Source organism: Pygoscelis adeliae, unplaced genomic scaffold (assembly GCF_000699105.1).
Source record: "Pygoscelis adeliae isolate BGI_AS28 unplaced genomic scaffold, ASM69910v1 Scaffold226, whole genome shotgun sequence".
Classification (NCBI taxonomy): Eukaryota; Metazoa; Chordata; class Aves; order Sphenisciformes; family Spheniscidae; genus Pygoscelis; species Pygoscelis adeliae.
In genome coordinates this window covers 3399284-3415041 of record NW_008824983.1, presented here as the reverse complement: position 1 = coordinate 3415041, position 15758 = coordinate 3399284, and the positions used below count along the sequence as shown (strand labels likewise).

The window sequence follows — 15758 nt, the reverse complement described above, 5'->3', positions numbered from 1 at the left end:
TGTGCTGGCGGGAAGTCGCGGCCGTGCCCGCCTTATGGCGCTTGCTCACCTAAAAAAGCCTTTTTCGCCGAAGAAATGGGTGCCTCTCACTTGGCAGGGAGAAGGGCTGAGCGGGAGCGTGGGGGTGAGGCGATGGGAGAGCGGGAGCCTACTAAGCAGTGAACCCCTTCGCGTGGGCCTGCGAGGCGGGCGCGTGTACCTCCACGGGCCTCTGGAAGAATACCTTAATTTCTCTCTTAACCGTAGATATCTTGTAATGTTTCAGAATCCGTTGTCATGGATGGAGACGCAGAGTATGACAAAGGTAACATGAGGTGGTTTTTAAAACAAACACATAATCTTACACTTGAGAATAATTTTTTTTTTTTTTTTTCCTTTTCCCTCCTTCCAGTTGAAGATGTTGTGGGCTGCCACGTTGAAGATGCTGTAACATTTTGGGCACAGGTGAATTCGGAGAACTATTTGATTTTAACTGGGGTGTTCAATCTTCTACCCCACCCCCCAAGTTTCTGTAGAAGTGAGAATAAATTATAGCATTTGATGTTGGGGGAAAAAAAAGTTACTTTAGATTTCAGAATTGCAAGTATTATTGTGCCCTTTCAAACTGAAATCAGTTATTCTTTTCTGAAATGCTAAAAAGAATTGTTCATCCATTCATTTGAATTGTAGCTGGGTTTTCTTGAATATTTGGTAGACCCTATGCCAAAAAAACCCCCAAACTGAGGGTTAAAATATTTGCTGTTGACTGAAGAATACTGTAGGAGGCAGTTGGAGCCCTGCTGGGGGTGGATCCCCTACCCTCTAACAGCTGAGCATGTGGGGCAGTTCCAATGAAGCTTGACATGATGATGGTTCAAAGATGCTAGCTCCTTTCAAGTTTTGTGTGGATGGGGGGGAGTGAGAAAAAGTAAAAAAAACAAAACAAAAAAACCCCCCAAAACAATGAGTAGTTTTCATTAATGTGGGGAGTGCAGCAGGAGAGGGAAAAATCCAGAAAGAGTACCAAAGCTTGCCTTTTCTGTTTGGTCTTCTGGCTAATTGGTGTGTGCATATTAGTCAACACCTGTGTAGCTTTGAGCCAGTTGGAGGGGGTAATGCCGCTTGTCATGTCCCTACTAGGAATTTGGGGAGGGGGACCAAACTGTACTCATTCTGTTTATGGAATAGCTTTTTTCTAATAAAGGGATTCTTAGGTGTAATAGTCATAGGTAATTCTCCTTTAGGTTCTTACCTGGCATTCTGAGACTCAGTCACAGTGTTTTTAATATTGTAAGGTTACAAAAGTTAGCAGTGTACTTCTAAGGTTAACAAAATGTTCAGTTCCACTAGTGTTTTCTTTCCTACTCTGAGCTCTGGATCCTTTCCTTTGGATTACGAGTAGAATGTTGTCTAATAAATGCCACGTTACTGGAACTGACCCAGTTTTACAGTGGTTCAGATACCAAGTTGTAACTGGAAAGACTCTGCTTCTCTCAGCCAAACCAGAACCCAATCCTTGCACGTGAAGAGAACAAGGGGTATGCCAGAGCTGTTGTCTCCTTGTCTTAAGGAGAGAAAGAAAAAGAACGAATGCATACTGAAATTTGTGAGGAAGGGTTGATAAGCAAGATCTGCATACTGCTCGCAGAAGTTGGTAATTAAACTGTTAAATTGCATTGCATTGCAGAATTCTTGCATTGCAAAATATTTCTCTGGGGTACATTACTTGCCCCTGATCAGTTTCATTAATTTTTGGAAGAAAATGAGAGCAGGCTTACAAATGCAACTAAAAGCTTGAAGATAGAAAGCTTAAGGTGGGGCATTACTTGTCTCAACAGCAGTGCAACTGTTTTGATTTAATTCTTGGCTGTTGTAAGCCATCAAGCATCTATGAAAAGTGACAGTTAATAACTCGCACCCTTTCTCCACACTTCTTAGAATGTCAGTAGATGTAATGACCTCTTGAAATTAAGTTGTGCGCTGGCAGAAGCTTGTCCTCGGGCTAATGCAGTTTTTGGCAAACCTGATTTTAGTAAGGTAAGTAGATTGTGTATATGTGGAGTTTGTTTTTCACCTGGATGCAAAAGCCTTAATTCTGTGCAGCCATTTTCTTAGGTATTTTCTTGATCTTTGATTGTGCTGTGGGTTATATTCTCTTAAGATCTCTTTAAGGCTTTCCTAAAGAAAATGTTTACTTTGTGCGAGCAAGTTTAAATCTTTCTGCACCTCAGACTTCAGTTAAATTATACAACCATAGTGTTTTTTTTTTTTTTTAAACACTCGGGAAATACTACAAGAAGGTAATATACAGAACGCTGAATTCTCTTTCATTGTCCAGTATACATTATGGATTATCTTTAACAAGAGAGCAAAGCTTTTTCAGAGAAGTGATTCTTTGCTCCGTCTCAAGAAGTGCGGAAGATCATACAAAAACTTGTGATGTTAAATGCGCTGGACAAAGTACTCTTAAGAAGATAAAAAGGACATATTTAATAGCAGTTCTATGAGAAGCATACGGAGAGTGATGGCAACTTTTGGTTTTGTGTGTGAACTACTGATGGCTTATTGCAAAGTAAGGTTTAAATAAAACGATTCGTCTGAACTGTTTGTGTGTGCAGGTAAATGACCTTCTACATTCCTCTTGAAAAGGAAGAAAACACACCAACAGCAAACCCAGCATGTTTGTGGTGTAACTGGGCTGTTCCTTTGTTGGGTTTACTAAGCCGCCAGTGTCAATAAAATGTTGTAGCAATACATTAACAGAAAAGCCATGGGAGTCTGCTGTGTAAAATGTTGGTGTCTTTCTAGTTGCAAAATTTTCTTTGAGGTATCGTTTTTGGAGTAGAGGATTATGTTTTTGAAGCGTTAGCATATAGTGTTATGAGAGGATATCAAATGCATTACTCTGTTTTCATACTGCTGTTGGGATAATTACAAGAGAGTGTGAAAATAAGATTTGTAATGTATTACAAATACCATTTTGAGGTATGCTTATATTTTCAGAATGCTATTCTTGATCTTTTTTTTTCTAATTTCCAGATTTATGGTGGTTGCTTTTCTGAAGATAGATGTTGGTACAGATGTATGGTACAGCAAGTGATCAACAATGAAAAGGCAGGAACCATTTTTTTTTTTTTTAAAGCCTTTAATTGTATATCAGTTCTACATGCAGGATGATAGCAATAAATGCAACTCCTCTTTTTGAAACTTACTGTGTGAATGCATTTAAAAACAGTGAATATACGTGTGGGACACAAATTCAAGTGACCTGTAATTTTGAAAAATGCTGATGAAAAGACTGACAAAACATGACATACTTGTGAAGTGCTGTTTGTAACTACCACTCGTGAATCTCTTTATCAAGAGATAATGTTGTTAAGCAATGTACTTTAATTTCAAAACTTCTGAGTGGTGAAAATGGCTGCCTTCGTGTGACATGTTAGAACTGATGCAAATGACCTGAAAGAGTTGTTAATCAGCCTTAGGTGACTGATACAGAAGGCTAGTAGTTCCTAGTTAAAATGATAATTTCTAGACAGGCTGGCTGGCGTGGAAACATTAGATTGCATAGCTGTTCATTGAGGAAAGTCTTCTGTATTGCTTTTTAATTGTAGCCCTTTGCTGGCAATTTTTTTTTCCCTCTAAGATCTGTTTTGTTACTGAAAGTTTTGTTGCTAAGCTTTTAGACAGGTGCCAACATAAAAGATTTCTCTAACTCGGTTCCTTCCTCTGAAGGGTGTCTAGGCTTAGTACGGAAGATTCTGATCTCTGCAACATGCACGTGTGTTAAAATGCTTATATTCTAGTAGTTGTCAGTGCATATTTCTGTAGGAGGTTTGTGTAACCTCTGCTGATTTATATTTTATATTATTGTTGCAGTGTCAGGTATTGTACATTGACTATGGAAATTCTGAGATTCTGAATAGATCAGACATAGTTGAAATTCCACCAAACTTGCAATGTCCGAGTGTTGCCACGAAGTACAGGCTCTGGGGACTGCAGATACCAACTGATCAGAACTTAAACATGTTTGACCAGGTGAGTAACAGATTTTGAAGCATTTAGATGATGGGATCTGTAACAAATGCTGCCAAATATTGGCACAGTGTCACCAGGAGGAGTCTTCTAAGAGCTGGATGTTTAACTGTGAAGGCAGGGCATGCTGGGAAGGACTGTCTGATCTGTTGCCCTGAATGTACTCTAGAAACTAAAATGGTTTTGTCAAAAACAGTTCAGGTTGTGCTGGGAGGTGATTTATAGAGTACGCTTTTGCCATCTTCAGAGCCTCAGATCTATTTCTGACTGACCCGAGATCTTCCTGGCACTGAGGAAACAAAGTACCTCTGTTTCTTTCCCTTCAGAGGGAAAAATACCTCCCTTGGTCACAGAACCTGCGATAAATTCACTTACGTCTGTGAGCTGCTTGAATGCCGTGTGCCTGGGTACTGTACAAACTTCTGGTCAGGAGGGAGAATAGCAGGTGAATGTGAGTGGTAGTAGGAGCCCTGTCATCCTTGGCCAGCAATGAATGTGAAAGGCTCAGGAGCTGATGCCAACAGGACGGGTAAAAGCTTTGAGCCCTCTTGAGTGGCACTGGTGATCATTGGTTGAGTTTTACTAGTGACAATCTCTCTTTCCGAGACACCACTTACAGTCTTGATGACATGCTTCTTCAAGGCTTGTCACTGGCTCTGCCTGTGCTTCACCAGCCGGTGGCTTGGGAGCAGCAGTTGCCGGAGGAGGAGGCAGGACAAGAGTCTCCTGCTTGCCTTGTCGTATCCCTCTATCATTTAGAGGAGATCCGGAGACCCCTTGTGTATGGTCTTGTCCCTGTGGTCCTATTGACATTGCTTAATGTGATTACTTAAGCCAGGTGGAAATCTCTCTTCTCATTTCCCTGGGGTTTTGTTTTGTTTGTGTGGTGGTGTGTGGGTTGGTTTTTTTGTTTTTGTTTTTTTAAATCGTACTTGTTGCTTGATGTAAAGCTTTATTTGCTTGCTCTGTGTAGCTTTCCTGCCCCCACCCCTTCCATTCTTAATTTTCAGCAAAACCAGCTTGCTTCAGAAGTGGGGCAAAAAGAAAAAAAAAAACCTGTTAATAAAAGATAACTTTCTCCCAGATGTCTTGTGAAGGTCTTGAGTGCATTCCCCAGTCTTTCAAAGCTGTTTTTCTTTGATATTACTGATGAAACTGATAGCTGCCAATTCTGGCATTTCCCAATTTCTAAATGAGTAGTTTCAGTAAGGTAGATTTCCATAAGGTAGATACACATAATAATTCATTTGTCCAGAAGTTGAAATAGAACATAGCGACCACTTATTGAAAGGCTGTTAAACAATGTAATAATTTTCTTTTCATTTTATTTTGTATAATACTGTTAAATAGTTGGTCTAGTATTCTCTAAAAGACTTGGATAACCTGGTAGCCAACTTCTATTGAGAGTTGATGGGACTTCAGGCTTCTGTCACTTACGAATGATACTGAATTCTTCAAAGCTGAACATTGAGGGAGAACTATTGGTGTTGAAGTCCAGTCTGGCATTGACAGTGATTAGATCAGGTACAGTTGTAGTTGTACAGATACAGCATTGTTTCAGAATAAATGTGTTAAACATAAGCTTTACCTGTGCAGCTCTTTGGGTTTTGGTCTTAAACGTGTCCTGTTTTTCTTAGAAGAAAGATTGCTGATTTCAGCTAAAAGTATTCAGTGTCCAGTACACACCTTCACTATATTTTTATTTTACAGGGGAAGAAGTTCTTGAGCAGCCTGGTTTTTGAAAAAGAAGTAAAAATACATCACAAAGCCAAGCATGAAGATGGTACTGTTATTGCCCAGGCAGAATATGAAAAAATAGATATTGGAGAAGAGGTGGCCAAGGCAGGGTTTGCTGAAAAATGCACATCTCCAGGAAACGCTAAAGATGCAGAAGAGAGAAAAGTAGTTGTCATGCAAAACCAACATCGGAAGATAAAAGTTGCAGTTCCGCTGTGGGTAAACAGGTCTGATCACGCGCTGTACAGCATCCCAAGAAGGCGCTTTGACCAAGTAGCTGCTAGTGCAAGGAACCAGGATTTTACTGGAAACCGTATGTTTGCCCCAAGGTAAGGCAGTGGGATGTCATAGAAAAGTTTGTATGAGTGATCTGATTAGCTTAGTTGCTGGGATGTGGGTATATGAGAAGATGGAAGGGGAAGTCAGTATCTAAAATACAAAGTTCAATTGCTGTCTTTCCAGCAAGTAATACTGGTACACAATGGAAGGGAAGTATGTCAGTGCAGTGTGTGTGTGCCTGCTGTGGTGGTGGGAATTAGGACATCAATCTGTAGAAAACTTGTGAAAACTTCTGTAGAAAACAAGTTGTAAACAACTTGGTGTTGTTGCTGGTTGGATAGCTTGTTCTTCCTCATTTGATTTCCAGAGACAGACTGTTCTTACATATCTTAATGCAAGATTTTGAAAAAGAAGGAAGGGGTAGCAGGTAGTAAGCAGAGGGGAAGATACCGGAAAGCTTAGCTGAAAGCAAAGGTTGGAGGACATCAGGCCTCTAGCAGATTTTGCAGTGATAGGCAATGCAATGATGTTTGTTTTAGCATCTGTAATTTCCATGGGCTTGTCCTTGAGACTTTTTGTAGTTATCCCCTGTTTATTTAACTCTACTAAAAACTCACTGGAGGCAAATCTGGAATGTAAAAGCAGACTTACCTGGCAGGACAAACATATTTTGGTGATTTATTTGTGTAGGAACGTAACAATGTGTGTTTATAAGAAATAAAGCCAGCAACCACGGTTTGAAGTAAGCTTAGGGGATAACGGTGTCTCTGCAACCTGTAATTACATTGACAAGAGATGGTGGTAAGTTGGCGGTTACAGTTGTTGTCAGAAATCTTTTTAGAGAGACTTGTCCTACAGTTGCTAGGATTGCCATGGCAACAGGCTGCTGAGAAAAATGTTTGTGGGTGGGAAAGATGGTACTTGGCATTCAGGAAGTTGAGATGGTGTAAGAAGTAATGTTCTCCAAAAAACTTGTTTAGAATTTGCTAATGTTCCATAATTTGAGCTTCTCGAACATTTTAATGAATCACCTGAGGGCACGCCCTTCCACATACCAGCATGGTATCCAAATCTGTTTTACAGTTAGCTCATTTAGGCAAGTCTATGCTGTTAACAACAAATACTAATATGAAATGAGGTGCTCTTCAAAAAAAGTCTAAATTTATAGTAAAGTGCCTAATGCTGAAGTATTTTGATACTCTGATGTGCCCTGTTTTCTGAGTTATAGATATGCTCTGAATCTGATTTTAAAAAAGAAAAAGGCTGCTTTTTTTTTTGTTTTTTTTTTTTTTTTTTGTGGTGCGCAGTGTTGAGATACTTTTGTCTATAAAGCTGTCCTGACTGGCCTGAGCAGCTGGCAGCCAGCAGATTCTCTATTCCATTTCTGTATGTTCTGGTGTCCTTTAACTTTTTGCACATAGCAGGCATTTTTGGGGTGGTAGTTTCCTTTGCAGGCATTGAGAAAGAAGGAAGCTAGGATGTAACCGAAGCTGTGCAGGCGAGGATGAAGTTGATGTGGGGTCTAGTGGAGCTCTGGTACTGTACAGTACTGTCATGGTAGTCTGAGACAGATGGCTTCACATCACTCTTCATTATAAAAATAACTTCTAGGGTATAGATCCAAGACGCTAACCTTAAAGTGCTTTGGCGTATTTAGTAGATAGAAGATTTGAATTGCAATAGACCTTGACTTTTCTGGGTCAGCAGTGTGGTATCGTAAGATGTTGTTTGGATGGGAAAGACTTTTGAGTTAGTGACTGTGAAAACATATAAAGGGTTATCTTCAAATGATGTATTTTTTTTTTCTTGGTGTTGTGTAACAGTCTTTGTAAAGACTGCTGTGGAGAGGGATACAAATTCTGAAGAAGTAAAGCGTGATTGTGTAGGTGCTTCTATAGTCTTTTTAATGTGGCGTTCTGTAGTCATTACTGAAATTACAATAGCATGAAAGAATGCACATTGTGGTTTTTTTTTTTTTTTTTTTAATTAATTCCTCTTGATTCATTTTTAAAAGGGAAAGAATGCTAGCTTCTACCTCAGTGCCAGACACCAGCTTGGCACAAATGAGACCAGATCAGAAGCTGTCCGAAGAGAACGAAGTCCTCAGAAGGGAGAATGTAAATCTCTTGCAGAGGCAGAAGGAACTAGAACTGAGGGTTCAACAGCTGAACCGTGAACTTCAGGTATGTGGAAATGCGAAGAGGATGCTTCTCTCCTTGTTGTGAGTGTTTTGGACGATGCTTCTGTCTTACGGTTTCATCGTACTGCAGTTCAGCTGTGCACTGTTGTTTGGAATACAGAAGGATTAAACTGGTTGAGTGAAGACTTGTCTTGCCCTGATGCAGGGAGATGCTGTCAATGTGTGTCAGCACGCATTTTGCAGGTTGGACCCTAGCTCCCCTTGGTGTACGTACTGGCTTGCCACCGCTCTTGATGCAACTGCTGGTTTGGATGTAGGTGTTCAATTTGAACGTGAGTTTTGAACTTAGAACATGTGATTAAAAACATGCTTTTTGTATAAGGATGTAATCCTTGCCTTTTTTCCGTTCACTTGGCGGGAAAAACAGCTTTCTGTGTGTTGAGCTGAAAATTCCTGAGCATCAAAGAATCATAGCAGGAATTTTAGAACTGGATAAAAATGATTATTTCCTTAATGGCTGCTTAATAGAAAAGATGCTTATGTTTCTTTCCAGGGGAAGTCCCTAGCACTAACTGAGAAGCACGGTAATTAGTCATAGTTACTGATAGGCTTAAAAATGCTGTGAATGGTTTTAGGTGTGATAAACAGCAATAGTAAGAAGAGATTGTGTGAAAGGATGTTATGTTTTCATGAATTCAGAAAAATGTTGTGCAAACTCTTATCTCTACAGATATGAAAGGAAAATCTGCCATTTTGTAAATCACTTTGATACCCCCCAAGCCTGAACTTGCACACAAGTTTCCTTTTTCTTTCTTGTGGAATAAAATTACTCATAACCAGCTTTGCTGCTCGGTTACCTCTACCTAGAACACCTGTGCTTCTGCATATAATAACCTGTTGCGTTGATTCTCTGTCAACTGAAGATATGATGTTTGTGCACGTCTATGCAAACTAAATTAACAAGCAATGGAATACATGTCTGCAGCTAAGAAAAAATACTTGAATGCAAGGAATTCTTAGAAGCATTTCTTATCTGTAGTGACTTCTTTTTTTTCCCAAAACTCTTTTCTACAAATTTGAATTATTGTTTTGTGTTGAATGCAAGTAAACTGCTTTAAAAGAAAAGGTTGTGGAAATTCTTTTAAGTAAGAAAATACATGCTCCCTGCTAAAAACGCTATGGTAGGCAATGATTTGTTCTAAAGGGTGATGTGTGGTGGTGGCTTTGAGGGGTACTTAAAAAAACACCCTGCAGTCATGAGACTTTGGATGCTCATCTGCAAATACAAAACTATTTAAATCCTTCTATGTTTGGGTTTTTTTTGTTTGTGGTTTGTTTGTTTGTTTTTTTTTTTAATATATAGTGAGTCTGAAAGGCTTTTAAAGACCCTGTTTTAAAGAAACAACTCTTAAAGACTCTGTTTCATTACCTAAATTTAGTGGAGTTTATAAAAGCATCTCTGTGGTATGAGAGCAAGAGCTTTTAAATTTAGGTTGCCCCCTGAGGAATAGAGCCTGATGTGGTATGTGGGCTTTTTTTGGGTCAAGAATATTCCTTATTTTGTCTTAAGAATATTCCTTGTAGGAAGGTCAGGATGGTTGTACATACAGCAAGAGTTCTTGTTTTGCTGCACCATTTTGAGGTGTGGTAGTGATGAGAGTAAGGAGTAATGAGTAAATGAGGTCCTGGACTTGATTTCCCTGAACTAATGGGTAGTAATTTTTCAGCAAGGAAAGAAAAAATTCCATGTTCTCTGAAGACTTGCTAGCAAATGGGGAGTAATTGAAGAAATACACTTGAACACATCACTACTGAAATGAGAGGAAGGAACTGAACCATTAACCTTTAAGAAGCTATTAAAGAAAATAGTTCTCACTGGTTTGTATGTCTTCCTAGGTGTTTTGTTAATGTTTTGAAGAGGGCCAGCTCTGTGTGTGTGCACGCGCATGTGTGTTTGTCTCTAGTTTTCAAAAGTCTAAATTATGGTCTGTGTGTTAGTAACCCTGGCTAACTGTTGTGACTGTTGATCTGTCTTTACCTCTCTTTGTTGAAACACTGCTCCAAAAATGATAATTCAGAGAGAGAAGGAAGCATCCAGGAAAACTGCTGAAAGTTTTGACAAAACCCTACGTACATACGTTGGAACGAAAATTAGAAGTTTGGCTGCTAAGGTGAAGGCACTGAAAGAAGTTAGGTATGTATTTTTTTCTAAAATACTACTATTTATCATTGCCCTGTTTATCTCTTGAAGTCATGCATACTTTTTTGTTTCCCAAAAGTTGTTTTGTTAATTTTCTAAAAAAATGTAGTGTTGTATACAGAGGGGAGTATTTCCTAAAAGCAAGGCTGAAACCTGAGCTTTCTGGAAGCTTACATTGGAATTTGTGTTGCCTACTTCTCAGTGTTTATCAGATGGCTTCAGTTCACTTCTGCTCCTTCACCATAGCTGTTGCAAGAAGAACTTTCAACTCCATCTTCAAGGAAGATGTTAATTAGTAAATGCAGCTAGTTGTTAAAAGTAACTGGGTAGTCAGAGTTCCTTGGGTATCTGTATTGCTGTGAGAGGTGTGTCTTTTTGGGTAGCCCAGATTATCCTTGTAGTTGTAAAAGAAGGGACAAAACTGCAGTGGGAAGAAGACTTGATATAGAAATGACCATCAGCTCCTTTAAGAAGGAGTATATATATTGGTGTGCGTTTGTGGAAGATTAAAAAAAAAACCAAAAAACAAGGGAGAAAATAGGACAAAAGGGAAATTAAAAGCAGGAGAGAATTCTCATGTACAGCCTCATCAATACTGAGGTATAATGAATGTATTCTTCGTCCTTCTTCCTTCCTCAAAAAAAGATTTAACAGTGGAATGAGACAAATTGCTGCCACTACCTTTTGAAAGAAACTAGGTTAGTAACACGGCAGGTGCTATCTCAAAACTCGTATGTTCGGGGGTCTGAATAGCATTGGTTTTTAAATTGCTTAAGTTCTGAAAAAAATTCCTGGTAAAATGTTGTTTCCTCCTTACACCTCAGGCACATAAATAAAAACAGTCATTTTGGGGAGCAGCTCTCACAAGCCATAAAAGTAGTTACAGAAGGATGTCTCACTGTTCCGTCTTCCCTGGAAAAATTGCAGAAGATTTGGACAGAGTATGACTTGGCTCAAGAGAGGATTCAGTTATGCAGAAATGTGGTAGGTTGGAATTATTTTTTTCTCGAGCTATAATTTAACACCTATTGACAGGGTATTTTAGTCTAAGTGCAGCTGGACAGCATGAACATAGTATGGAAACATTTGTCCTTTGCTAGGTAACATCGGAGGCTTTGCTACCTTTGCTATAACTGACGTGTTTGTGGAGTGTTATTTTTTGTGTTAAACCTAGACTTTTTGATGCCCTTGATTCTGTAAAGAAGTATAAGGAAATCGGAACATGGTAGCTAAAAGGTTTCTGTTCTGTGATAGAAACCGCTTCAGCTGTGCAGCTGCAGCGTCTGTCTTTAAAACCTTTTGTTAAAGCAGCATGCCACTACTTGGTATATGCTTCCCTCGTATGGGGAGGCGTAGGGAGAGCGGTATGCGAATGCGTTTGCGTAGGAAGATGGACTTGTATAGAGGAAAGCTGCCATCTAGTGCAACTTCTCTGCAACCACAGATCTGAAAAAGCCTGCCTGGGTATGTAGACATGGCTGTGTTGATATGGACGGTTATGTACCGCGTCTCTCGTGTGCGGCGATGCTGCTTTTGGGAACGGGAAGGTTCCCCGTTCTGTGGCAGGCGTTGTGCTAAGGCAGGGAAGGGATGGTAGTTGTGCGTCTGGGAGAATGACAGCAAATGTGTTGTGACTATTGTCAAGTATAACCTAAAACATTTTAAATGTGTTTACTTAAGAAGTATTGCTGTATTACACTGAATTTAACAGCTCATGAAATGGACTAGAAAATAATGAGCCATGAGGAGAACCCAAGTAAGTTCTGTTGTTGCTTGTGCAGGGAAAAGTATTAAAACATCCGTGGCGTGGCATACATTTGATTGCTGTAGGTGAAAAGAAATAGTTTATAGTAAACAAAAGAAAGTCAAATGTTTAAACTTGGCAACCTTAAGATAAGTGTTAATAAGCAGATGACATTTCAGTGTTGCATCTTGTATAGGGGAGCAATGTGTAGAAGACTAGCTAGACTGCGAGGTACCCAGGAGCCAGGGCTGCTTAGGGATTCATTTGCACAAGCTTTCCTTGTGTGAATTTCTGATCCCATGTGAAATAGTAGCGGCTGCAATTTTCTGGAGATTACATGGGATGGATTACAAACAGGTCCGTAAGCCTTGTTGACAAGTAAACAGACGAGTAAAGACAAGCCATCTTAGAACTTGTTTTCACCCCCTTCGTCCAGTTTTGCTTTGACTCCGTTGGGCTGGGGATAGAGCGAAAGAAAACTCTTAACGAGGACAAGAGTTAGGACAGATGCAGATACAGTGGTGTGACTGGGGAGTCTCAAAGTGTTTTATTCAATAGAGGAGATGGTTGCTTTGGTGTCATTCAGGTGGCTGTGTGGGTGGGTTTTTTGGTTTTGTTTTGGTTTTTTTTTTGAGTTGTTAACCCATTCAAGAAGCAGCATTCTTCCATGAGAAACATCATGAAAAGAGGTTTCATTCTTGAAGAGTGCTTGAGGCTTTTCTGATGGACTAATTTGTTGGAATATGTCAGACCGTCTGGACATTGTCACCCATTTCAGTTGTGAATGGCTAACAATGAAGTCATGTCTGCATGATGCATTGTAGTGCATTACACTGCCAAAATATTTTAAATACTGCTGAAATGAGCTTACAGCACTATGCTGCTTCCAGTAGCTCCACGTGTTTGTGTAGCCCTCTGTTTTGTGTTGACAAGGTGCGGCCTCACACATGGCTTGAAAACTAGTTTTGTTCCGAAATCAAGAACACCTTCCTGTTCCCCCCCTGCCCATTCTGACATTGTTCCTCGTTGCCTAAGGTAAGGTGTAAATGAATGGTGGCATGAAATCTTATGACTTGAAGAGCACACTGTTGTAAACAAAATTCCTGCTATTTGAAGAGGGGAAGCTGTCATGGTAGTGTCATCAATATCTTAAAGGGAGAAAAGTAAAGAAGATGTGAGTTCTGCTAGATGTCAGGTATACCCCAGAGTGCCCGAGTGCTGCAAAGGGTATGCAAGTGGGAATGTGTGTGTAAGTGTAGAGCTCCCTGAAGAATTAATTTAGTTTTCAAGATGAATTGGTAGCAGCTGGAAGCAGGACATCTCAAGGCTCTTGTGGAATTTGTCTTAAGTATTTTGAAGACTTTGGTAGGTGAAGGGTACAGAACAAGAGTTTTGGTTGCATCATGCTAGAGCTACAGTACCACAAAGGTTGTCCTGTTTTAATGCACAGTGTAGTGACTTAATTTTTTTCCTGAGAGTCATTTTGATTTTTACAGTTCTATTTTATGTGCTGTAACATGCCACAGAATCTTGGCTACTGTATTTTCAAATACAAGAAATGTCCAGGACGCACACAGTAAAAGGTTGTGCTTGTTATTCTGCCTGTCATCCCTACTGAAATTATACTGACTGTAGATAGGCTAATAAATATTTTTGATAGTGCAACTGAGTATGTTGATGTCACTAACTTTTGTTTCTTGCTCAGTTAAAATGAGGTACATGTAAATCCAGTGTACAGGAAGCCCAGTGAACCTGAACAGATGGATGAAATAGCTGGCTATTAAACTATAGCAGACTTTAACTTTTATTTGCTTAACCTGTCAACCTAGCTATCAAAATTGGTTTTACTAAGTGAAAATCTTGCTATTCAGTTGCCTAAGCAATGTGCTCTTCCTTTAACCTCCCTGGAGTGCAGATGCCCTCTCTCACTGTCACAAGCCTCATCTGTTTGTAAGCTCTTGGGAGTGAACACCTTGTCTTGCTTTGGGGGAAACCTAATGCATCTTAAACAAGTATCACAGGCGTGAGTAAACCCAATAAAGTTTGAGTGCAGGGTAAATGGCATTATTTCAGTTTTCATTGTCTATGCTTGCTTAGTTGGGTTTATGCTAGTTTAACTGGGTCTCTCCTCGATACTGTCCCAAAAATGAAGATGGGCGACTGGAGCATTTGTTCTTAATAAGGTATTTATGTAACACGTCTTGGAAACATAAGAAGATAATCAGTTAACTGAGGTAGTATTGGGGCATGGTGTGTATGAAAATAACAAAGATGGTTCTTCTGGAGTGGAAGTGCTGAAAAATATATTCAAAACTAATCATAGAATTTGATGTAAATTCTATGTCCAAATAGGAAGGTAGTGGTGCTGATCACTTAACCAGCTCTCCTATGAAACGTTACTGAGAGGGTGGCAGCTTTACAGATGAAAAAACAGGGATAATTAGAAGTTCCCCTGATTGCACTGTAGGCAGATATTCATAGTAATAGGGAGTAATACAAATTCTGACTTTTTAGACCTTGTAGATAGTGTTTTATGGATGTGTCACTTTATGATTTTGATTTAGAAACTGATTGGAGACTGTAGTGTACATACTCAGAATTTTTGTGGGAAGGATGGAAAAAAAATCATGCTAATGTTTAAAAAAGGGAAACTATTAAGTTGATTATTTAAAAAAAAAAAAAAGGGAAGGGTGGGATAAATAGAGCTGTTTAATGAGGATGCTGATGCCAGAGCTAGTTTTAGCTATTCCATATACTGCAAAGTAGTAACTTGAACTAAAGGGAGCCAAAAACTGGGGCCAAAAGTGGAAATAGGCTCTAAAAATGGATTAGAACTCATCCATGGAGGGGGATTCTTTTTTTTTTTTCTTGCTTATGAGGTCATTAAATCAAGAATGCATTGATGAGGTGATTGCACTATACATATCCTGCTCTTATGGACTTTGGTAAGTGTTGCTATAGTTATCAGAAACAAGATGGTAAGCTAGCTTGGCTTGACCGAGTCTGGTGGTTGGTTGTGTGGGGTTGTGGAGTTGGTTGTGGGTGGGGTGTGTTTTGTGTGGTGTGGTTTTTGGTTTTTTGTTGTGTGTTTTTTTTTTTTTTGAGAAGCCTTTAGCCTCTTCTAAAGGAGTTTAATTCTACTGTTTGCTGTTGTGATGAGCTTACATCTTTGTAAAGCAGATTATTAAAATACTGCCTGTGTACTTAATGCTCTCTGAAGTTATTGTTATTTAACAGTCATTATCTGAGCCATGAAGTGTCGCATGTACCCAATTAAGTGGCAGACATTGGAAGGAGACTTATCCTGTGGCTCCCAAGCTGTCTGAGTTCCTGGATTGTCATTTAGTTGCGTGTAGACCGTTAAATTTACTCTAGTGCTTAAACTGGTATTAATTGGAGTTTGGTTGCCTGGTTGAATCTTCTTCTACATTAAGTCTCTATTGCTCTAGTTTTTGAAGTAATATTCTGCAGAAATCTTGTCTTAAAAAGGAATAAGGACCCCTTGTCATGAAGAACACTTTTCATGCAGTGTGTTACAGTATTCTTTTACAAACTAGCTCCTGTCTTATACAGGAAAAACAGCAGGAAGTCTGTGAAAAATTGTGTGTGCTTTTGGTCACCAGAGATGCCCAAAAAGTGCAGAA

General features: G+C 39.4%; 1 protein-coding gene across 1 annotated transcript in view; it reads left to right on the top strand.

Annotated features, from left to right (window-relative positions):
* Positions 1–276: 276 nt before the first annotated feature.
* STK31 (serine/threonine kinase 31) overlaps positions 277–15758 on the top strand; it is a 39441-nt gene continuing 23959 nt past the window's right edge. Inside the window, exons 1-9 of the mRNA XM_009325758.1 lie at positions 277–304; positions 392–444; positions 1918–2016; positions 3019–3093; positions 3859–4017; positions 5725–6080; positions 8045–8213; positions 10249–10364; positions 11195–11354. Coding sequence (XP_009324033.1) covers positions 277–304; positions 392–444; positions 1918–2016; positions 3019–3093; positions 3859–4017; positions 5725–6080; positions 8045–8213; positions 10249–10364; positions 11195–11354 — 1215 coding nt within the window. The remainder of the gene's footprint in view (positions 305–391; positions 445–1917; positions 2017–3018; positions 3094–3858; positions 4018–5724; positions 6081–8044; positions 8214–10248; positions 10365–11194; positions 11355–15758) is intronic.